The 24295-nt window shown below is 39.5% G+C and overlaps 1 protein-coding gene across 1 annotated transcript; it reads left to right on the top strand.

Moving 5' to 3' along the window:
• Window positions 1-1409: 1409 nt before the first annotated feature.
• Window positions 1410-22701, top strand: LOC138404375 (serine/arginine repetitive matrix protein 2-like). The gene is made up of 20 exons (XM_069508101.1): window positions 1410-1431; window positions 1718-1768; window positions 2204-2299; window positions 2838-2885; window positions 2970-3065; window positions 4355-4402; window positions 4853-4948; window positions 5421-5564; window positions 6154-6252; window positions 6711-6758; window positions 6992-7132; window positions 8065-8109; window positions 9692-9739; window positions 10201-10248; window positions 12323-12370; window positions 12492-16883; window positions 16950-18170; window positions 18234-19616; window positions 19680-21287; window positions 21696-22701. Exons 1-20 carry the CDS (start codon window positions 1410-1412, stop codon window positions 21842-21844), a joined length of 9831 nt encoding a protein of 3276 aa, XP_069364202.1. The 3' UTR covers window positions 21845-22701.
• The last annotated feature ends 1594 nt before the right edge of the window (window positions 22702-24295 follow it).

Genomic DNA, 24295 nt, shown 5'->3' with positions numbered 1-24295 from the left:
TTATTAATAAAATGTATTATTAAATTCACTAATTTGTACCTACTTAGTTTTTGAGGCCAAAACTTGATTTTTGAACATCGAAATGTATCTCAAGAACGCTTTTGGTACACATTTTCTTCTTTCTTCATTCTTTTTTTGGTACACATATCGCCCAAACAGATTTTTCAGTAGGCACATGACGTCATCCAACTTTCTAAAGCGCGTCCTATGCGGTCGACGAGTTTTAGTGACCAGTCACGTGATTTGACATTTTCAGCATTGTAGAGATTTAGAAGTAAATTTTTTATTTAGTTTTTGGTAATTTGAAAAAATCTACTTATCTCCGTCATATACTTATTATACATTTTTCGATTTGATTAATTTTATAGTACGCGGCAGAAAGTAATGTACATCGGCCTTTAGAATGACATTTCGGCTTTGTAGAGCGTTGTCTCTGTCACTCATACCTATATGACGTTTCGTCGGTCTCAACGACAGAGACAGTGCTCTACAAATCTGCTATCATTAGCGTAATAGCTTCATGAGATTTTAAATATGTTTCGTCAACGACCCGGCAGGAAAGGTTGCACATCGAACTTTAGAAAGATATAATGGTTTAGAACGTTGTCTCTGTCTTTGAGACCGACGAAATGTCACATAGAGGTATGCGTGACAGAGACGACGCTCTACGAAGAATCTCTTTCTAAAGTTCGATTTGCAAATTTTATGCCGGATACTGGTTGCTTTTAACATGTGGTTGGATCAACTGATAAAATTCATTCATTCATTCATTCATTCTATTGTGTTTTTATATATATTCAGGAGTTTTCGCGGCTTTGAAGGTCATAAAAGACTTGACCGAGCATTTCAGTATCGATGGAGTGATTGAGGTGCTGCAGAAGATGTCCGGAAGAAAGAGTAAGTAAAGCATAAATCTAAATAAGTACATAAAAGGAAAAGGTGACTGACTGACTGACTGATCTATCAACGCACAGTTCAAACTACTGGATGTATCGGGCTGAAATTTGGCATGCAGATAGGTATTATGACGTAAGCATCCTCTAAAAAAGGATTTTTGAAAATTCAACCTCTATGGGGGTGAAATAGGGTTTGAAATTTGTGTACCTAGTAATAGTCAGTCACCTTTTCCTTTTATATGTTTAGAAGAAAAGGTGACTAACTGACTGACCAAGCAACGCACAGCTCAAACTACTGGACGGATCGAGCTGGGTATTCAGATAGCTATTATCGTAGGCATCCTGTTGACCTAGAATCATTGAATTTGGCCGGCAGGTAGGTCTAGTAGCACAAGCAAAGGAAAAAATTCCTAAAAAATAAAAAATAAATTGTAATTGTATCACAAAGAAAAAATGTGTTCACGAAAAAAATACTAAATCACACTAGATGGCGCAGTCCGTTATTAACTTGCAATGTTCTACATAAAAGTGCTAGGTATGTTATAAGTCCCGCAAATTGCTATTGCGCTGGAACCATGTCTCATAAACATCAAAATGACGTCATTTTGACGTCAGCCGAAATAAAAATATACCATCAGCTCGAAATTTCAGTCTAGTGCTGACGTCACTAAACGCCACGCCACCACATTAGAAACCACGCGCACGCCACGTGCATTAGAAATTTGCGGGACTTATATATGATGAAACGGAACCCTTTGTATACGAGTCCGACTCGCACTTGCTCGGTTTTTGTATTCCTAACATGTTGTAAAAATTTTCAGGCTTGTCAGATGTTATAGACTATTGGGATCACGGACACGACGATGCAAAAGGTAAAAAAATCTACTTTAATTATTTTTCATCATCATCATCATGATCAACCCATCGCCGGTTCACTACAGAGCACGGGTCTGCTCTCAGAGAAGGGTCTCCGCCATAGTCTACCACGTTGGCCATGTCCGGATTGGTAGACCTTCACACACCTTTGAGAACATTATGGAGAACTCTCAGGCATGCAGGTTTCCTCACGATGTTTTCCTTCACCGTTAAAACAAGTGATATTAATTAATTAAAACGCACATAACTCCGAAAAGTTAGATGTGCGTGCCCCGACCTCCGACTAGAAGGCGGACGTCCTAACCACTGGGCTATCACAGCTTCATTAACATAATCATCAGTTTACATAATCATCACTATAATATCTTACAAATAAAATAAATAAAAAATGATTTGACTTTGACTTTGACTTTGACTTTCCTTGTTTTCAGGTGTCGAAGGCATCAGACGTCAAGTATACAAATTGACTGGTGGGGTGGGACCCGCGGCATTCCCGAGCGTGTGTAAGGCTTTAGACTCGGAATTAGGTATGTCAGCTTAACCATGTAGTCCCGTTGTCCCCGTTAACGGGGACATCGGGATTTGAATAAAATTATTAAAAACTTATCCCGTTGTCCCCGTTGTCTGTCCCGTTTAACGTGGACAACGGTATTTGAATAAAATTATTGAAAATCTATCTCGTTGTCCCCGTTCTCTATTTCCCTTTAACGGAGACTGCGTAAATGAATAAAATTGTTAAAAACTCGTCCCGTTGTTCGTATACTCTGGCCTCGTTGACACCATCAAATCCCGATGTCCCCGTTAACGGGACACGGCTAATAGGGACAACGGGACCACACCAGTTCAACTGCTAGATTAGGGTATTTGACAGCGTGTAAATTATAGGATCTCTTGATGGTATCCGTATTGAATATGAATTTTGGGAACCAACTAATTAGTTAAAGCTAGCGGACAGACACTTTCGCATTTATAATATTAGTATGGATTTAATCATGATATGTAAACGTTAGGCGTACCTACCAAATACTACTCTATGGTACCTATTATTGTAATTGTTTGTTTCAGATTGGACGGCAACATTAAACGTTCTCACCTCTGCGATGAGGTGCAATGGTATGATATATTATTTTAATTTGAAAATTACAAAATCTAAATAAAATAGTGTATAGATATTCCATAGTTATCTTTCGATTTCAGATGTCGATGAAGCAATACCGCAATTCAAGAAGTTGCTCGGAAAGTCAACTTTCTATGAAGCTGTGGTTTTGATAAAACACGTTACAGGAATACCGAGTAAGTAACTAAAAATGAAGCATAATTAGTGAATAAATTAATTATTCATTCATTTCTTATTTGGTTCATTTGAGAATTACGTCAGTTACAAACCAAACAATAATTGGAAATTTTTACATTCATCATTCGTTCTTATTTCATTCAATCATTCACTCGAATAAAATATAATTATTAAAATTTATAGTCTTCTGTACCATAAATCTTTGGGCGCGGTAATAAAGCAAAATATTACACATGTGTTTAACGTAAATTTAGATATTGTTTAATTTTTTTGTGGTGAGACTGAAAATATTTAAAGAAGATTGCCCATTTTCTTAGGAGCTTTGGGCCCCCCTAATATAATTGTTATGTCACCATGGTTTTACTTTTATTTTGTAGATAAATAATTACCTTTTTATATTCTGCAAACGATTTCCATTTATTCACCTTGGTTATAAAGGAATCTTATTTTTTATGTTTTTTTTTTCCGTTTTGTTGCATCCAACGTAACAGATTCTTGAGGCTGACTTTTATTTACCTCTTAATTTTTATTTTTTTTATGTTGCTGATATTGAGCTTATATTTAATTAATACTTCTTCAAAATAAATGGATGTTTACGATTCTAACTGTAATTGTGGATATTTTCAATGATAGAGTGGAAGAAAAGTAATAAAACATATTAATTGTAAAAATAACACATTTTTAAAAAAATAATTTAGGTAAGTTTTGACACAGCGCCACAAAAGAGGGCCTGTTCACGGGCAATCTCCTTTAACTAATAAGTAATATGAATTCCAGCATTACTTAAATGATGACTTTTGACATACTTAATGTCGAAATTACTCAAAAGTCATACGACCATTGACTTATATATTACTTCGTATGGACAGGGTTATTGAACAAACAAAACGGCACCGACTCATTGGTGCTATAGCACAATGCAACCTCAGTGACGTCTGGATTTCAAACGGATCGTTCATTAGTATCTAAGAGGTGGCGCTGATTTATTTGGTTTCTAAACCGTGAAAAATTTTGTTCGCTTGACCATATCTTGTCATTTATATCGATGCATCATCATCATCATCATCATCAACCAATAGACGTCCACTGCTGGACATAGGTCTCTTGTAGGGACTTCCACACGCCACGGTCTTGCGCCGCCTGGATCCAGCGGCTCCCTGCGACTCGTCTGATGTCGTCCGTATACCTAGTGGGGGGTCTTCCAACGTTGCGTCTTCCGGTGCGAGGTCGTCATTCTAGCAATATCGATGCATACGACAGAAAATATAAGCTTACTCTATTTTTCCAGAACTCAAATATGCCATTGAGGAACTACTTGAAGAAACTGCTAGAGTCAGTAAGTTTCGTTACATATTTCTTATGCCGAGACAACTTGCTGCATTTTATACACTGTACAGCCAGGCCGATTCTTCGCACAAAAACCGGCCAAGTGCGATTCAGACTCGCGCATTGAGAGTTCTGTATTACAGTCGTATTTTTTCAACATTTTGCGTGATAAATCTTTCGGATAAGTTTTCGGATTTATTCCTTTACTTGTGCTATAAGACCTACGTACCTACCCAATATCATGATTCTAGGTCAACCCAAAGGTTTTTTTTGACAGACACGACGGACAGACGGACAGACAGACAGACAACAAGGTGATCCTATAAGGGTTACTTTTTCGTTTTGAGGTACGTAACCCTCAGAATGAGCTCTTTTGCCATCAAACAAGGCACTATTTCTTTTAAATTGTTAATAGCTACCCACCTATATAAATTTTTAATTAGTATTAATTAACTTGCAGGTCTGAAAGTCATAGTAGAAACGTTATACAAGATCACAGGAAAGACAGATTTGGAACACGTACAGCGGGAGATGCTCAGACTTTTCCATATCGAAAGTAAGAAATTTTAAGAAGAGGGTAGTCCTAATAATATGTATTATAAATGTGGAAGTGTGGATGTTTGTATGTTTGTTACTCAATCACGCAAAAACTACGTGAAACCAAGTGCGAGCGTAACAGACAGATAACTCGACGACTCAGTTTAAAATGCGTCGACTATTAGTGGCAGTGACGTCTGTTTAAGGTGAATGTAAACACAAAATCTGTGCTGGTGTTAGTATTAATTAATATTTTTAATGAAAAATTGCTTACATATGACTTACATAGAATCCTGGCCCCTAAACTAAGAGATCCCGTATCTTAGGGGCCCGTGCCTTCCCATACATTCCCATGCAGAATACCTATAACTTTCTTTATTTGGGATACCTGTAACAATACTACAATAAATATTTCAACAATTGGGTGCTTTAATCTCAGTGTATCTATGAATGTTGCCACAGATCTCTAATATAAATAAATAAATTTGCAGATATAGTGAAGGTGATGGAAACGGTGAACAGAATAACAAAGAAGCGCGACCCGCTCCTCGTCCTCACCTCTCTGCTGGACATCACACAGACGGACAACCTGAGCGACTGTAGCGCCGCCATCACTGGACTCACTTTCAGACATAGTAAGTACAGTAACTTACTTTCTGACAGAGTAAGTATAGTAACAGGATAACAAGCGCGACCCACTCCTCATCCTCACCTCTCTGCTGGACATCACACAGACGAATAACCTAAGCGATTGTAGCGCAGCCATCACTGGACTCACTTTCAGACAGAGTAAGTAAGTACAGTACCTTACTTTCAAATAGAGTAATTACAGTGACTTACTTTCTGACAGAGTAAGTACAGTAACTTACTTCCCGACAGAGTGATAACGAGTTCTAACTTAGAACTAAAAATAGGGCTAAATTTCCGTCATTTTGTGACGTTATAACTGGATGTCTGGTGTGGATATAAAATTGAAATACGCAAACTGAAAAAACTATATTAATGAAAGATATGGGAAATCTTATTAAAATGTAAATAACAGGTACGCTAACCGATTTATACGATGATTTTGAATCATCGATATTTTACCCTGTTGTTATAATAATATCATAAAACCACGAAATAAATCTACAATCATAGAAAAGCTTGTTTGCTTCTTCATAGCTATTCTACCGACTGCGCCAAAATCTTGACACAGAATTTATTGATTTTTTTTTATTTCAGTGACTGCTCTCGATGTGATGGAGGGGATACAGATTCAGACCGGAAGCAGTGAAATTTTGGAATTCTTCCGAAACATGTTGAATTACACGAGAACAAAAAGTGAGTGTACATTTCAATTAAAAAATATAGATTTACTGTTTATTGGATATCACAACTTAAATATAAAAGAAAACTATGTATAATATACCTATACTAACGTGTAGATTTAAAAAAATAATAATTAGCAGATGACGAATATATGACTTAGGATTTTAAAATTCCCGTAAGAGCTCTTTGATATTACGGGACAAAAAATAGCAAATGCCCGTCTTTGGGTCATGTGACATATCATATGCATTACCAAATTTCATCAAAATTAGTTTAGCGGATCCACTGTGGAAAGGTAACAGACATACAGACGCATTTATAAGATAAGTAAACGGATTATCTTAACCGAATCAACAAATTCGAAACATTAGTTCTTTTAATACAGTTTTTTTAAAGATTATTTAATGAAAAAATGTTTGTTATTTACACTATGCGTGCCAAAATTTCGTTTTATGTTTTTATATTTCTAGCCCTTCGCCATGCCTGGAACGTCATGGTAACAGTGACGAAGAAAAATGGTAAATAAACTAAACTTTAAGAAGTGTATATAAAAACTTTGAGTTTTGTATTAATTCAGTAGTTCATTCACCCACTCATTCGTTTATTATGTAAGTAGGTAGGTACGTATTATATTGACTCACTCATACACTGATTCACTCATAAGCTTTTCCTGGATTATTCATTCATTCATGCGTACATACATTCATTCATTCATAAGTTTTCCATTATTATTTATTTATGACATTTGCAGATATGTTCGTGCTATTCGAAGCCATGAAGGCATACACCTCAGTAGACCTGATGTACTTCTTCCAAATGCTTCAACGAATAACTAATACGACGAATATTCGACTGGCTATACTGAAGATTGGTGAACTGCTCAAAACTCATGGTAAGATCTCCTGATTTTGAAATTATTATTAACTAGCTGACCCGGCGAACTTCGAATCGCCTGACAGTCAATTCTTTAATTTTTGCAATTTGCAAATTCTTTAACACGTGCAATGTTTAAAATTTTTGTCTCCGTAAGAACCATCCATAAAAAAATTATTAGCGAAATCGGTTCAGCTGTTCTCGAGATTTGCGATCAGCAACACATTTAGCGACTCATTTTTATATATAGATTACCAAAATCCAAATTATTGGGTTTTGGTACTTATTAATAACTAGATGATTCCCGCGACTTCGTCCGCGCGGATTTATGTTTTTGTAAAATCACGTGGGAACTCTTTGATTTTCCCGGATAAAAAGTAGCCTATGTCCTTTCCCGGGATGCAAGCTATATATGTACCAAATTTCGTCAAAATCGGTTGAACGGATGGGCCGTGAAAGGCTAGCAGACAGACAAACAGACAGACAGACACACTTTCGCATTTATAATATTAGTATGGATGGTCCAAGCTGTGATAGCCTAGTGGTTAGGACGTCCGCCTTCTAATCAGAGGTCGGGGGTTCGATCCCGGGCACGCACCTCTAACTTTTCGGAGTTATGTGCGTTTTAATTAATTAAATATCACTTGCTTTAACGGTGAAGGAAAACATCATGAGGAAACCTGCATGCCTGAGAGTTCTCCATAATGTTCTCAAAGGTGTGTGAAGTCTACCAACCCGCACATGGCCAGCGTGGTAGACTGTGGCCAAAACCCTTCTCACTCTGAGAGGAGACCCGTGCTCTGTAGTGAGTGAGGACTGTGAGTGATAGGTTGATCATGATATTAATAATGAATAAATAAATAAATAAATAAAAATCTTTTTTATTCGAATAAACTTTTACAAGTACTTACGAATAGTCGGAATGAAATAAATGTCTACTTTATTTTTCAGGTTTCTTTGAATGGATGGACACTATTCATCGAATTGTGCATTGTGGTAAGTTTCTTCTTAAATTAGGTAGGTATTTTTCGATTTAAAAGCAACACTGGTACAGATTCTGTGCACACCTAAATTTTAGAGTATTCGCATCCTCATCTTACTAATGCATTTAGAAAAGGACAGATACAGTTTGACAGTTTTAAGTTTAATTTAGAGCTGTCAAACCTCGTGACTTTAGCTGTCAGTCGCGAGCGTATCGTTTAGATTTTAGTTTAGTTTAGAGAGAGACTAGAGAATCGGGGCCAGTGGCGCCGATTCTCTTGTCTTTCTCTAAACTAAATTTAGACTATCTGCATCTTTTTCTTTTTAATATTGCTAAAAAGGGACGGAACATGAATTTTACATTTACTTAAAGACTCTAAGCGCCCCACCGAGCGTACCGGGAATTAAAATTGACACTTTGTATCAAATGGTCTTGCTTAGTGGCCTTTGGTAGTGCCACCACGGCACTATTTACTTCGCCAATGGCCCCAATTCTCTAGTCTCTCTCTAAACTAAATTTAGAGTATCTGCATCCTTTTCTTTTTACTAATGCTAAAAAAGGAACGGAACATGACTTTCACATTAAAGGCTCTAAATTTTAGTGCACGCTACAAATTTAAACAGTAGGTTCGCGTGTGCGTGCTAAAATCACGGGTTTTATCATCTAAAAATTAAATTTAGAAATGTCAAACTGCTTCTGTCCTTTTCATATTACAATAGTAAGAAGAGGGTGCGAATACTCTAAAATTAGGTTGTGCTTAGAATCGGTGCCACTGTAGCACTAAGGATGCTCCAGTATCGGAGTGAAACGTTTTAGTAGGTGGTGTGTATTGCTCGCTTTTCCCGCTTCTTTAGTAGTGGGAGGACGAACGGTGCACAGGACATGTTGCACGCCGCACCATACAGATTTGCCTGTTTTGGTGGATTATAGCAAATTAAACTTCATTAGTTCCTTGTATATCATGACGCCTGTTTCTGATCCAATGAATCCAATAATAGAATAGAATAGAATAGATTTTTATTCAAGTAAACTTTTACAAGTGCTTTTGAATCGTCAACTAGTTTAATTTACCTACCACTGGTTCGGAATGCCGTTCCTAGCGAGAAGAACCAGCAAGAAACTCGGCGGTTGCTCATTTCAAGTGATCAATTTACAATATTACTATACCATACTGTACAAGCTATTGCAGCCCAGCGCATTGCTGGAGCGAGTCAAATCCAAGCTTTCTTATCATTTACATAGTCTTCCACTGTATAATATGCTTTTTTAAGAGCACACTTTTAATAGATTTTTTAAACTTGTGTAAATATATGTAACTAGCTTACGCTCGCGACTTCGTCCGCGTGGACTACACAAATTTCAAACCCCTATTTCACCCCCTTAGGGGTCGAATTTTCAAAAATCCTTTCTTAGCGGATGTCTACGTCATAATAGCTATCTGCATGCCAAATTTCAGCCCGATCCGTGCAGTAGATTGAGCTGTGCGTTGATAGATCAGTCAGTCAGTCAGTCAGTCACCTTTTCCTTTTATATATTTAGATTATACCTATATGCGGTACCTATGTAATTTCTGACATGTTTTTTCTTTTTTTCTAGACATGGTTAAGTTCTTCGAAGCGTATACAAGTATGAGTTCTAGCTTTTGTAAGTACCTATTACAATCTAACTCTAGATTTTAATAATATACAGGATGTAACCAGAGCGCTGGCAAAAACGAAGACAGGTGATCGTACTGATGATTACTGATATGATACCACAAAAAAACGCAAAAAAATATTTGAAACTCCCTTAATTTTGTTTAAGTTTACGATATATTACAAATAAAACATCTGACTAAAGAGGTCAACGAACGTTGCGTAAGTAGGCCACTCGGAGGCAATGCCGCGTCGTTGGCGGAGCATTGATCCGAGTTTTGCACGATATACATTGCGGGGTTTGAAAAATCCTAAATCACTAAAACTACAAAATGAGGCAAACGGTTATTGGTATTGGATTGTGTTTAGGTAGTATAACAATAACGCTAAGTTTTTGCTAGCGTTCTGGTTACACCCGGTATTTGAGACCTTCAAAAGTTCAAACATAACGAACTATTTTTTTGTTTTCAGTATTGGAAGACGCTATTATTATCAATCAGCAATTTGCTAAAGTTGAAGGTTAGTATGAAAACCTACTTTCTTAATTTTTTTTTATTTAGACCCAGACTAGCTTATGCTCGCCACTTTGTCCGCAATTTCAAACCCCTATTTCACCCCCTTAGAGGTTGAATTTTCAAAAATCCTTTCTTAGCGGATGCCTACGTCAAAATAGCTATATGCATCCCAAATTTCAGCCCGATCCGTCCAGTAGTTTAAGCTGTGCGTTGATAGATCAGTCAGTCACCTTTTCCCTTTATATATTTAGATTAAAGCTACCGAGTACCTACTTACCGTGGTAATTAATGGTTTGAACCAGGGGTCTCCGAACTTCCAGGAAACACGGTGTACTGACGTTCCGGATGACACAATGTTTCACAGGACACGGGGTGTTTATGCAGTACACAGAGCGTTTAAAAAAAAGGGTCAGCAGTTAATGTATGTACTGCATTGAACCAATAGACGATGCGGAACATACATTGTTCCGGTGTCCTCAGTTTGAGGTAGAAAGAAAGAATGTCGTGGACGAGCTGGGAGACGAGTTTGGGGTGGAGAGCGTCGTAAATACTATTCTGGAAGAGAAAAAGAAGTGGGTGATAATCCAGAGATATATAAAAACCATAATAAAAGAGAAAGACGAAAGAGAAGGAAGATGAGTCAGACCGCAGCAGTAATGGTAGGCCAACAAGGCGGGAACGTTATTGCTTAAAGAAAGGAGGGGTTTTTAGTCGGTAGGAGTCCGGCACTATGTCCATGAGGATTTTCCCCTCCTACGAAAAAAAAAAAAAAAGAAGGGTCTCGGAACTACGGCCCGCGGGCCAAATCTGGCCCGCCAGTCTCATCCATCTGGCCCGCGACAGCCACTTTCTTATTGTTGTTACCTACTATTGCTGTGATGAGTTAAAGAAGAAAACACATAATGATAATTACTCGGTTTGCAAAAAGAGCGTATATTTGCTAAGGTCGCGCACTTTGAATGAATAAAAAAAAAAACTTTTTTATTCGAACAAACTTTTACAGGTACTTACGAATAGTCGGATGCATCTACCACTGGTTCGGAATGCCTTTCCTACCGAGAAGAACCAGCAAGAAACTCGGCGGTTGCTCTTTTCAAATATTTGATATAGGTACAAGATTATGCCATGTATAAAAAATTATTTGCAGTGTTGTGCGTTGCTGGAACGAGCTGCAGGTCAAATCCACGCTCTTTTATCATTTAGATAATCTTCAATTGTGTAATATGGTTTTTTCAGCAGCATATTTTTAATAGATTTTTTAAACTTGTGAATGAATGAAAAGAAAAGAAAAATTTAAACTGTTTGGCCCTTGGAACATACTGACAAAATCATTATGGCCCTAAGACTTCAAAGTTTGGAAACCCCTGGGTTAAATCACTAAAGAAAACTTATGTTTATTACAATCAAAACTACTTACTTACTTACCTACTTATTTATTTTAATTTTAAAGCAAAGGTATCGTTCTTTTTTCTATTCAACATACTAAGTAATTTTTTAGGGTTCCGTACCTCAAAAGGAAAAACGGAACCCTTATAGGATCACTTTGTTGTCTGTTTGTCTGTCTGTCAAGAAACCTATAGGGTACTTCCCGTTGACCTAGAATCATGAAATTTGGCAGGAAGGTACCTAGGTCTTATAGCAGACATGAGGGAAAAATCTAAAAACCTATCGTGCAAAATTCTGATAAAATACGATTGTAGTACGGAACCCTCAGTGCGCAAGTCTGACTCGCACTTGGCAGGTTTTTTTCTTCTTAATACTCAATCATTAGTAAGGACTATGTAGTCGCGGCGCTTGCGTTTGAGACTCTGGGCCCATGGTATGGAACACGAAAGCTTTTATAAACGTCGTGTCCCAAAAGCTGATCCACGCGTCTGGTGACCCAAGAGCTGGTGCTTATTTCGCTCAACGGTTTAAGTCTTGCCATTCAGCGAGGTAATAGCGCTAGTGTTTTGGGCACGATGCCCATAAGTGACCATTTAGACGGCGTATATTTTTTGTAATTATAAATTTTTTAGTAATAAGTTTTTTTCTACATGTTACTTTTATTTTTTATTGTAATCTTTTTCGCTTTTCAGATCCTCTGCAAGCCATTATCATAATGAGACAAAAGACTAAAGAACAAGGTATGAATTTATCTTATATCTATCGAATATCCCGATTACCTGTTTATTAACCGTTTCAGCTGGCGCCAAGATTCAACAAATTTCTGCACCTACCTGAATATTTATTATTTTTTGTTTCCAGATATCCTCAAAGCCATAGAACACGTCAAACAAACAAGACTTAAACAAAACGTTTCAAACGACCCTCCCTCTACCCCTACAACAATAGACGAACCTACAAAAACACAAGAGAAACCGTCAAGAACCAAACCACAACCATCACCAAGGAAACCAAAACCAATCAAACAATCACCTACTGGTCCTTACCAACAGAATCCTTCTAATAAGCGATCTCCTAGTACTCATCAACACATTCCTTCTACTAAACAATCTCCTCCTAGTCCTCCGCAACAGACTCCTTCTTATACGCAATCTCCCAATAAGCATTCCAATCCTAGAGCAGAAGCTACCACACGTCCATACAATCAGCCTGGTAAGCATGTTTCGCCAGATAAGCATGCTCATCCTAGTAAGAAAGCTCTTTCTGATAAGCGAGCTCCTAATAAGCAAGCTCATCCTGGTAAACAATCTCCTGACAAACATGCTCCATCTGGTAAGGAAACTCCAACTTATGCGCAAGGTCATCCCAAAGAGCAAGCTCAACCTAGAGAGCAAGTACCATCTGATAAGCAAGCTTATCCTAGTAAGCAAGCATCTGGTAAAAAAGGTTCATATGATAAGAATGCTCCGCCTAGAAAAGAAACCCCAACTTCAGAGCGAGGTCATCCCAAAAAGCAAGACCACCCCAGAAATCATCCATCTGATAAGCAAACTTATCCTAGTAAGCAAGCAACTTCTGAAAAGCGAGTTCATTCTGATAAGCCAGCTCCATATAATAAACAACCTCATCCTACTAAACAAGCACCTTCAGTTAAAGGAACACCCACTTCTGAGCAAGGTCACCACAAAACGCAAGCTCATCCTAGTAAGCAAACTACTAATGATAAAGCTCTTAATCCTAAACAAGCTCCTAATAAGCACGACCAAGCTCCTAAACAAAGCCCCTATAATAAGCATGTTCTTCCTATCAAAAAAGTTTCCATAAAAGAAATTCATAATAAGCATACTCCTTTTAAAAATATAAAAACTGCCGAGCCAGTTCCATCCAAACATGTAAAATCTGCGAAGGAAAGTCCTACCAAACATGCTGACCTTGACAAAACAGCTCCACCCAAACAAGACAAACCTGCAAAAGAAAGTCCTACTAAACATGCTGACCCTGACAAAACAGCTCAACCCAAACAAAACAAGCCCAAACAAGACAAACCTGCAAAAGAAAGTCCTACCAAACATGCTGATCCTAACAAAACAGCTCAACCCAAACAAGACAAACCCAAACAAAACAAACCTGCAAAAGAAAGTCGTACCAAACATGCCGACCCTAACAAAACAGCTCCACCCAAACAAGACAAACGTGCAAAAGAAAGTCCTACTAAACAAGATCCTAACAAAACAGCTCCAGCCAAACAAGACAAACCTGCAAAAGAAAGTCCTACCAAACATGCTGACCCTAACAAAACAGCTCAACCCAAACAAAACAAGCCCAAACAAGACAAACCTGCAAAAGAAAGTCCTACCAAACATGCTGATCCTAACAAAACAGCTCAACCCAAACAAGACAAACCCAAACAAAACAAACCTGCAAAAGAAAGTCGTACCAAACATGCCGACCCTAACAAAACAGCTCCACCCAAACAAGACAAACCTGCAAAAGAAAGTACTACCAAACATGCTGACCCTGACAAAGCAGCGTCACCCAAACAAGACAAACCTGCAAAAGAAAGTCCTACCAAACATGCTGACCCTAACAAAACAGCTCAACCCAAACAAGACAAACCCCAACAAGACAAACCTGAAAAAGAAAGTCCTACTAAACATGCTGACCCTGACAAAGCAGCTCCAGCCAAACAAGACAAACCTGCAAAAGAAAGTCCCACCAAACAAGACAAACCCAAAAAACACAAACCTGCAAAAGAAAGTCCTACCAAACATGCTGACCCTGACAAAGCAGCTTCACCCAAACAAGACAAACCTGCAAAAGGAAGTCCTACCAAACATGCTGACCCTAACGAAACAGCTCCACCAAAACAAGACAAACCCAAACAGGACAAACCTGCAAAAGAAAGTCCTAACAAACATGCTGACCCTAACAAAACAGCTCCACCAAAACAAGACAAACCCAAACAGGACAAACCTGCAAAAGAAAGTCCTAACAAACATGCTGACCCTAACAAAACAGCTCCACCCAAACAAGACAAACCCAAACAAGACAAACCTGCAAAAGAAAGTCCTACCAAACATGCTGACCCTGACAAAGCAGCTCCACCCAAACAAGACAAACCCAAACAAGAAAAACCTGCAAAACAAAGTCCTACAGAACATGCTGACCCTAACAAAACAGCTCTACCCAAACAAGACAAACCTACAAAAGAAAGTTCTACCAAACATGCTGACCCTAATAAAACAGCTCCATCCAAACAAGACGAACCTGCAAAAGAAAGTCCTACCAAACATGCTGACCCTAACAAAACAACTCCACCCAAACAAGACAAACCTGCAAAAGAAAGTCCTACCAAACATGCTGACCCTAACAAAACAGCTCCACCAAAACAAGACAAACCTGTAAAAGAAAGTCCTGCCAAACACGCTGACCCTAACAAAACAGCTCCACCCAAACAAGACATACCTGCAAAAGAAAGTCCTACCAAACAGGCTGACCCTGACCAAGCAGCTCCACCCAAACAAAACAAACCCAAACAAGACAAACCTGCAAAAGAAAGTCCTACCAAACATGCTGACCCTGACAAAGTAGCTCCACCAAAACAAGACAAACCCAAACAGGACAAACCTGCAAAAGAAAGTCCTAACAAACATGCTGACCCTAACAAAACAGCTCCACCCAAACAAGACAAACCCAAACAAGACAAACCTGCAAAAGAAAGTCCTACCAAACATGCTGACCCTGACAAAGCAGCTTCACCCAAACAAGACAAACCTGCAAAAGGAAGTCCTACCAAACATGCTGACCCTAACAAAACAGCTCCACCAAAACAAGACAAACCTGTAAAAGAAAGTCCTACCAAACAAGACAAACCTGCAAAAGAAAGTCCCACCAAACAAGACAAACCTGCAAAAGGAAGTCCTACCAAACAAGACAAACCTTCAAAAGGAAGTCCTACCAAACATGCTGACCCTGACAAAACAGCCCCACCCAAACAAGACAAACCTGCAAAAGAAAGTCCCACCAAACAAGACAAACCTGCAAAAGAAAGTCCCACCAAACAAGACAAACCTGCAAAAGGAAGTCCTACCAAACAAGACAAACCTTCAAAAGGAAGTCCTACCAAACATGCTGACCCTGACAAAACAGCCCCACCCAAACAAGACAAACCTGCAAAAGAAAGTCCCACCAAACAAGACAAACCTGCAAAAGAAAGTCCCACCAAACAAGACAAACCTGCAAAAGAAAGTCCTATCAAACATGCTGACCCTGACAAAGGAGCTCCACCCAAACAAGACGAACCTGCAAAAGAAAGTCCTATCAAACATGCTGACCCTGACAAAGGAGCTCCACCCAAACAAGACAAACCTGCAAAAGAAAGTCCTACTAAACATGCTGACCCTGACAAAGCAGCTCCACCCAAACAAGACAAACCTGCAAAAGGAAGTCCTACCAAACATGCTGACCCTGACAAAACAGCCCCACCCAAACAAGACAAACCTGCAAAAGAAAGTCCTACCAAACATGCTGACCCTGACAAAACAGCCCCACCCAAACAAGACAAACCTGCAAAAGAAAGTCCCACCAAACAAGACAAACCTGCAAAAGAAAGTCTCACCAAACAAGACAAACCTGCAAAAGGAAGTCCTACCAAACGTGCTGACCTTGACAAAGCAGCTCCACCCAAACAAGACAAACCTGCAAAAGAAAGTCCCACCAAACAAGACAAACCTGCAAAAGAAAGTCCTACCAAACATGCTGACCCTAACAAAACAGCTCAACCCAAACAAGACAAACCCCAACAAGACAACCCTGAAAAAGAAAGTCCTACCAAACATGCTGACCCTAACAAAACAGCTCCACCCAAACAAGACAAACCTGCAAAAGAAAGTACTATCAAACATGCTGACCCTGACAAAGGAGCTCCACCCAAACAAGACAAACCTGCAAAAGAAAGTCCTACCAAACATGCTGACCCTGACAAAACAGCCCCACCCAAACAAGACAAACCTGCAAAAGAAAGTCCTACCAAACATGCTGACCCTGACAAAACAGCCCCACCCAAACAAGACAAACCTGCAAAAGAAAGTCCCACCAAACAAGACAAACCTGCAAAAGAAAGTCCCACCAAACAAGACAAACCTGCAAAAGGAAGTCCTACCAAACGTGCTGACCCTGACAAAGCAGCTCCACCCAAACAAGACAAACCTGCAAAAGAAAGTCCCACCAAACAAGACAAACCTGCAAAAGAAAGTCCCACCAAACAAGACAAACCTGCAAAAGGAAGTCCTACCAAACATGCTGACCCTAACAAAACAGCTCCACCCAAACAAGACAAACCTGCAAAAGAAAGTCCTACCAAACATGCTGACCCTGACAAAACAGCCCCACCCAAACAAGACAAACCTGCAAAAGAAAGTCCCACCAAACAAGACAAACCTGCAAAAGAAAGTCCCACCAAACAAGACAAACCTGCAAAAGGAAGTCCTACCAAACGTGCTGACCCTGACAAAGCAGCTCCACCCAAACAAGACAAACCTGCAAAAGAAAGTCCCACCAAACAAGACAACCCTGAAAAAGAAAGTCCTACCAAACATGCTGACCCTAACAAAACAGCTCCACCCAAACAAGACAAACCTGCAAAAGAAAGTCCTATCAAACATGCTGACCCTGACAAAGGAGCTCCACCCAAACAAGACAAACCTGCAAAAGAAAGTCCTACCAAACATGCTGACCCTGACAAAACAGCCCCACCCAAACAAGACAAACCTGCAAAAGAAAGTCCTACCAAACATGCTGACCCTGACAAAACAGCCCCACCCAAACAAGACAAACCTGCAAAAGAAAGTCCCACCAAACAAGACAAACCTGCAAAAGAAAGTCCCACCAAACAAGACAAACCTGCAAAAGGAAGTCCTACCAAACGTGCTGACCCTGACAAAGCAGCTCCACCCAAACAAGACAAACCTGCAAAAGAAAGTCCCACCAAACAAGACAAACCTGCAAAAGAAAGTCCCACCAAACAAGACAAACCTGCAAAAGGAAGTCCTACCAAACAAGACAAACCTGAAAAAGAAAGTCCTACCAAACATGCTGACCCTAACAAAACAGCTCCACCCAAACAAGACAAACCTGCAAAAGAAAGTCCTATCAAACATGCTGACCCTGACAAAGGAGCTCCACCCAAACAAGACAAACCTGCAAAAGAAAGTCCCACCAAACAAGACAAACCTGAAAAAGAAAGTCCTACCAAACATGCTGACCCTAACAAAACAGCTCCACCCAAACAAGACAAACCTGCAAAAGAAAGTCCTATCAAACATGCTGACCCTGACAAAGGAGCTCCACCCAAACAAGACAAACCTGCAAAAGGAAGTCCTACCAAACATGCTGACCCTGACAAAACAGCCCCACCCAAACAAGACAAACCTGCAAAAGAAAGTCCTACCAAACATGCTGACCCTGACAAAACAGCCCCACCCAAACAAGACAAACCTGCAAAAGAAAGTCCCACCAAACAAGACAAACCTGCAAAAGAAAGTCCCACCAAACAAGACAAACCTGCAAAAGAAAGTCCCACCAAACAAGACAAACCTGCAAAAGGAAGTCCCACCAAACAAGACAAACCTGCAAAAGAAAGTCCTATCAAACATGCTGACCCTGACAAAGGAGCTCCACCCAAACAAGACAAACCTGCAAAAGAAAGTCCTACTAAATATGCTGACCCTGACAAAACAGCTCCACCCAAACAAGACAAACCCAAACAAGACAAACCTGCAAAAGAAAGTCCCACCAAACAAGACAAACCTGCAAAAGAAAGTCCTATCAAACATGCTGACCCTGACAAAGGAGCTCCACCCAAACAAGACAAACCTGCAAAAGAAAGTCCTATCAAACATGCTGACCCTGACAAAGGAGCTCCACCCAAACAAGACAAACCTGCAAAAGAAAGTCCTACTAAACATGCTGACCCTAACAAAACAGCTCCACCCAAACAAGACAAACCCAAACAAGACAAACCTGCAAAAGAAAGTCCCACCAAACAAGACAAACCTGCAAAAGAAAGTCCCACCAAACAAGACAAACCTGCAAAAGAAAGTCCTACCAAACATGCTGACCCTGACAAAACAGCCCCACCCAAACAAGACAAACCTGCAAAAGAAAGTCCCACCAAACAAGACAAACCTGCAAAAGAAAGTCCCACCAAACAAGACAAACCTGCAAAAGGAAGTCCTACCAAACATGCTGACCCTAACAAAACAGCTCAACCCAAACAAGACAAACCCCAACAAGACAACCCTGAAAAAGAAAGTCCTACCAAACATGCTGACCCTAACAAAACAGCTCCACCCAAACAAGACAAACCTGCAAAAGAAAGTCCTATCAAACATGCTGACCCTGACAAAGGAGCTCCACCCAAACAAGACAAACCTGCAAAAGAAAGTCCTACCAAACATGCTGACCCTGACAAAACAGCCCCACCCAAACAAGACAAACCTGCAAAAGAAAGTCCTACCAAACATGCTGACCCTGACAAAACAGCCCCACCCAAACAAGACAAACCTGCAAAAGAAAGTCCCACCAAACAAGACAAACCTGCAAAAGAAAGTCCCACCAAACAAGACAAACCTGCAAAAGGAAGTCCTACCAAACGTGCTGACCCTGACAAAGCAGCTCCACCCAAACAAGACAAACCTGCAAAAGAAAGTCCCACCAAACAAGACAAACCTGCAAAAGAAAGTCCTACCAAACATGCTGACCCTAACAAAACAGCTCAACCCAAACAAGACAAACCCCAACAAGACAACCCTGAAAAAGAAAGTCCTACCAAACATGCTGACCCTAACAAAACAGCTCCACCCAAACAAGACAAACCTGCAAAAGAAAGTCCTACCAAACATGCTGACCCTGACAAAACAGCCCCACTCAAACAAGACAAACCTGCAAAAGAAAGTCCCACCAAACAAGACAAACCTGCAAAAGAAAGTCCCACCAAACAAGACAAACCTGCAAAAGAAAGTCCCACCAAACAAGACAAACCTGCAAAAGGAAGTCCCACCAAACAAGACAAACCTGCAAAAGGAAGTCCTACCAAACGTGCTGACCCTGACAAAGCAGCTCCACCCAAACAAGACAAACCTGCAAAAGAAAGTCCCACCAAACAAGACAAACCTGCAAAAGAAAGTCCTATCAAACATGCTGACCCTGACAAAGGAGCTCCACCCAAACAAGACAAACCTGCAAAAGAAAGTCCTATCAAACATGCTGACCCTGACAAAGGAGCTCCACCCAAACAAGACAAACCTGCAAAAGAAAGTCCTACTAAACATGCTGACCCTGACAAAACAGCTCCACCCAAACAAGACAAACCCAAACAAGACAAACCTGCAAAAGAAAGTCCCACCAAACAAGACAAACCTGCAAAAGAAAGTCCTATCAAACATGCTGACCCTGACAAAGGAGCTCCACCCAAACAAGACAAACCTGCAAAAGAAAGTCCTACCAAACATGCTGACCCTGACAAAACAGCCCCACCCAAACAAGACAAACCTGCAAAAGAAAGTCCTACCAAACATGCTGACCCTGACAAAACAGCCCCACCCAAACAAGACAAACCTGCAAAAGAAAGTCCCACCAAACAAGACAAACCTGCAAAAGAAAGTCCCACCAAACAAGACAAACCTGCAAAAGGAAGTCCTACCAAACGTGCTGACCCTGACAAAGCAGCTCCACCCAAACAAGACAAACCTGCAAAAGAAAGTCCCACCAAACAAGACAAACCTGCAAAAGAAAGTCCTACCAAACATGCTGACCCTAACAAAACAGCTCAACCCAAACAAGACAAACCCCAACAAGACAACCCTGAAAAAGAAAGTCCTACCAAACATGCTGACCCTAACAAAACAGCTCAACCCAAACAAGACAAACCCCAACAAGACAACCCTGAAAAAGAAAGTCCTACCAAACATGCTGACCCTGACAAAGCAGCTCCAGCCAAACAAGACAAACCTGCAAAAGAAAGTTCCACCAAACAAGACAATCCCAAACAACACAAACCTGCAAAAGAAAGTCCTACCAAACATGCTGACCCTGACAAAGCAGCTCCAGCCAAACAAGACAAACCTGCAAAAGAAAGTCCCACCAAACAAGACAATCCCAAACAACACAAACCTGCAAAAGAAAGTCCTACCAAACATGCTGACCCTGACAAACCAGTTCGAGACGAGAGTGAAAAAGTAGTCAACAATCCTAAATTTTATCCAATAATCAAACAAAAGGCGAAAGAATCGAAACAGAAACCAGCAAAAGATCAACAAACATCCATAAATATACCTGAAGATAAAAACACAAAACCACAGAAAGTAGATGCTAAGGGAAACACAAATGAAAAAATGAAAGATTCTAAAAAATGTGATTCAACTAAAGAAGTATCGTCCAATATAAAGAAAGGCACTACAACTGAGGAAAATGAAACCAACACTTACGTAGCTTCATACACAAGTGCAGAAATAAAAACACAAAACGCTGCCGAAGTTAATACGGAAAATATAACTGAGATAAAAACACAGAATATCACCGAAGTATCAGGTTCGGGACCACAACCAACCGCTCCTGGAGGTCCAGCTGATGCATCCAATGAATCTACGGCTCCTAATGGTAAGATAAACGTAAATATTGTAATTTAATTTAAAGAAGAAATGTTGTCGTACTTACATTGATGTAGTTGTTACATAGAGTCGCCGTCATCCAGCGGCTCCCTGCGACTCGTCTGATGTCGTCCGTCCACATAGTGGGGGGTAAAGCTGCGCCTTCCGGTGCGAGTTCGCGATTCCAGCACCGTGGGACCCCAACGTCTATCGGTTTTACGAACTATGTGCCCTGCCCATTGCCACTTCAGCTTCGCAACCCGTTGAGCTATGTCGGTTACTCTAGTTCTCCTACGAATCTCCTCATGTCTGAGTTGATCATGTAGAGAAACTCCAAGCATAGGAGAGAGCTATGCTTGGAGTTTCTCTGGAGAGATGGAGATGGAGATAGACGGTCAGTGTTCATTTATTTTTTCAGACGGCAAAGCCCTTCAGGTGGACGTGAACTTCAAGTTGCTGATCCTGCCCTCCGGTCCGGGGAACACCAAGAACTGCTACTGCGCGTGCGACAACACGGGCCCGCCCAAACTTATACCGTTGAGGGAGCTACCCGTCGGAGTCAATTAGTTTCATTTCAATAACTGGTTTTCTTGACAGATACGACAGACGTACAGACAGACAACAAAGCATTCTATAAGGGGTCCTTTTTTCCTTTTAAGGTACGAAACCCTAAAAAATTTAAAAGTAATTCACGTTACGATTTTAGCCAGTGGAAAAAGATTGTAAGTTAGCATCCACTAAAGATAGGTAATAAAAAGGCTAGGTAAGAATTAGTTCGTCTGTGACTGCCAGCAATAGTAGGTAGGTACCTACACGCAGTCGCGTGCAGTTCATAGAGGCATAAATGCACTGCTTACCCCAGTAGCTTAATGCATATTTTTCATTATGACCTGCCAGTGAACAGGCTCCTACTTAACTAATGCCTACCCTGGCTTCAAACTCTGTGCACGCCACTGCCTACACGGTAACTGAAATTGTATTGTATCTTAAAAATGTTAAGTATTATTTAACATACCTACCTACCGATTTAGGAAAAACAAAAACTAAATCAGATGATTGAAAAATTGGCCCTAAATAACATTTATATAAATCATACATAATAACAGTGAAAAAAAAACTTATCTAAGTACTTTTATTAAGTTGTCTAAGTATAAGCATACGAAAGTTGTAATTATTTGCATTTAAATAGGTAGATACCTACCTACTTTTTGTTAAAGTTACCTTTACCTACCTTTGTTAAGTTACGTTTAGTTACCTTTGATAAAGAGTAGGAACATTTAATTTTTTTTATATAAGAAAATCTTTTATTTTTAAATCAATTAATATATATAAGTATATCCAATCAATTGTGCATAATAACAATTAATTGTTATTTTTAAACAAGCGTTTATTGTTAAAGAGAAAATATATTTTTATTTATACTATTTTGTGCAGTTTCATTTATTTTCATATTTATAAATATCGATTTCGATATATATCGACAATCTTTTGCACTTCCTACATCCCTATAGTAATTTATTAAATCTTTGGATATGGGTTTTTGAGAAATAAAAAACAAAATACTTTTAAACTTTTCGTTTTAATACAAATTTGTTTCTTCGCTTATTGATCTAGGCTTTCAATTCACACTTATTATAGAATATAATATACTGTATGCCATTTTATTAATATATTCCGTGCATTTAGAAATTACCGACTATTTAAAGGACCACAAAACACAAGTAACAGCTCAACCAAGGAAGACTGTGTTGCTTGCTAGTAATGACATGGATCTGAGACATGGTCGTTAACTATGGGCCTCATGAGAAAGTTCAGAGTCACTCAGCGGGCGATGGAGAGAGCTATGTGCGGAGTTTCTCTACGTGATCAAATCAGACATGAGGAGATCCGTAGGAGAACAAGAGTAACCGACATAGCTCAACGGGTTGCGAAGCTGAAGTGGCAATGGGCAGGGCACATAGTTCGTACAACCGATAGACGTTGGGGTCCCAAGGTGCTGGAATGGCGACCTCGCACCGGAAGACGCAATGTTGATAGACCACCACTATAAGTGGACAGATATCAAACGAGTCTGTGGGAGCTGCTGGATAACGGCGGCGTAAGACCGTGGGGTGTGGAAGTCCCTACAAGAGACCTATGTCCAGCAGTGGACGAGAACAATTTAAATTTAGAGCTCAACGGTTAAAGGAGCGGACTGAAATCCGAAAGTTCGCCGGTTCAAATCTCACCCGTTGCACTATAGTTGGAGGGGAATGGGGAATATTAGTCAGCATAATAAACTTGGCTAATATTCTTTAAAAAAATACCAGTAACTTAACAAAATTAAAGTATTCGAAGTATTTGGAAAGTATGTGGACGGATGATATCAAACGAGTCGCAGAAAGCCGCTGGATTCAGGCGGCACAAGACCGTGCCGTGTGGGGATCACTACAAGAAACCTTTGTCCAACAGTGGGCACCCATCGTCCGTGGATCAGGATATATAGAAGGGGTGAAGTGTGCCTATTTTACTAAAGGAGTAATATAGTTGGTAATTTCTAAATGGTAAGAGTTTACAATTGTATTTTATTTTGTGTGAAAATTTGACATTTTTCTATAGTTATTTATCTAAATTAATAAAGAAGTTCTTCACGTCACACAACGAAATGATAAATTTACAGACCAAATTCAAATAATTACCGCTTTAAAATAAAAACGGCAAAATAATTTATTTTAGAAAAACCATTAAAACTAAACGAGTTCTAGTCGAGTATCAAAATATTCTAAATTATGTATAAAGAAAAATATCAAACCTTCACAATTTTAAAATATATTGACTAGTTATTTATTTATTACTAACTTTTGTTGTACACTTAACTTTAAACTGAACCATAGATAATACATAATATACTGGTATAGAGCCTTAAAACTGTACTAGATGTCACTATTGTGCACTTAAATCTCACTATTGTGCATTTAAATCTATAAGCAAAAAACCAGAAAACGATAGATTCTTTTCACGTTGTGGTTTTCTGTTTTA

Source organism: Maniola hyperantus, chromosome 28 (genome assembly GCF_902806685.2).
Source record: "Maniola hyperantus chromosome 28, iAphHyp1.2, whole genome shotgun sequence".
Taxonomy (NCBI): domain Eukaryota; kingdom Metazoa; phylum Arthropoda; class Insecta; order Lepidoptera; family Nymphalidae; genus Maniola; species Maniola hyperantus.
Note: the sequence above shows the minus strand (reverse complement) of the source record. Positions and strands in the feature narration are given on the sequence as shown.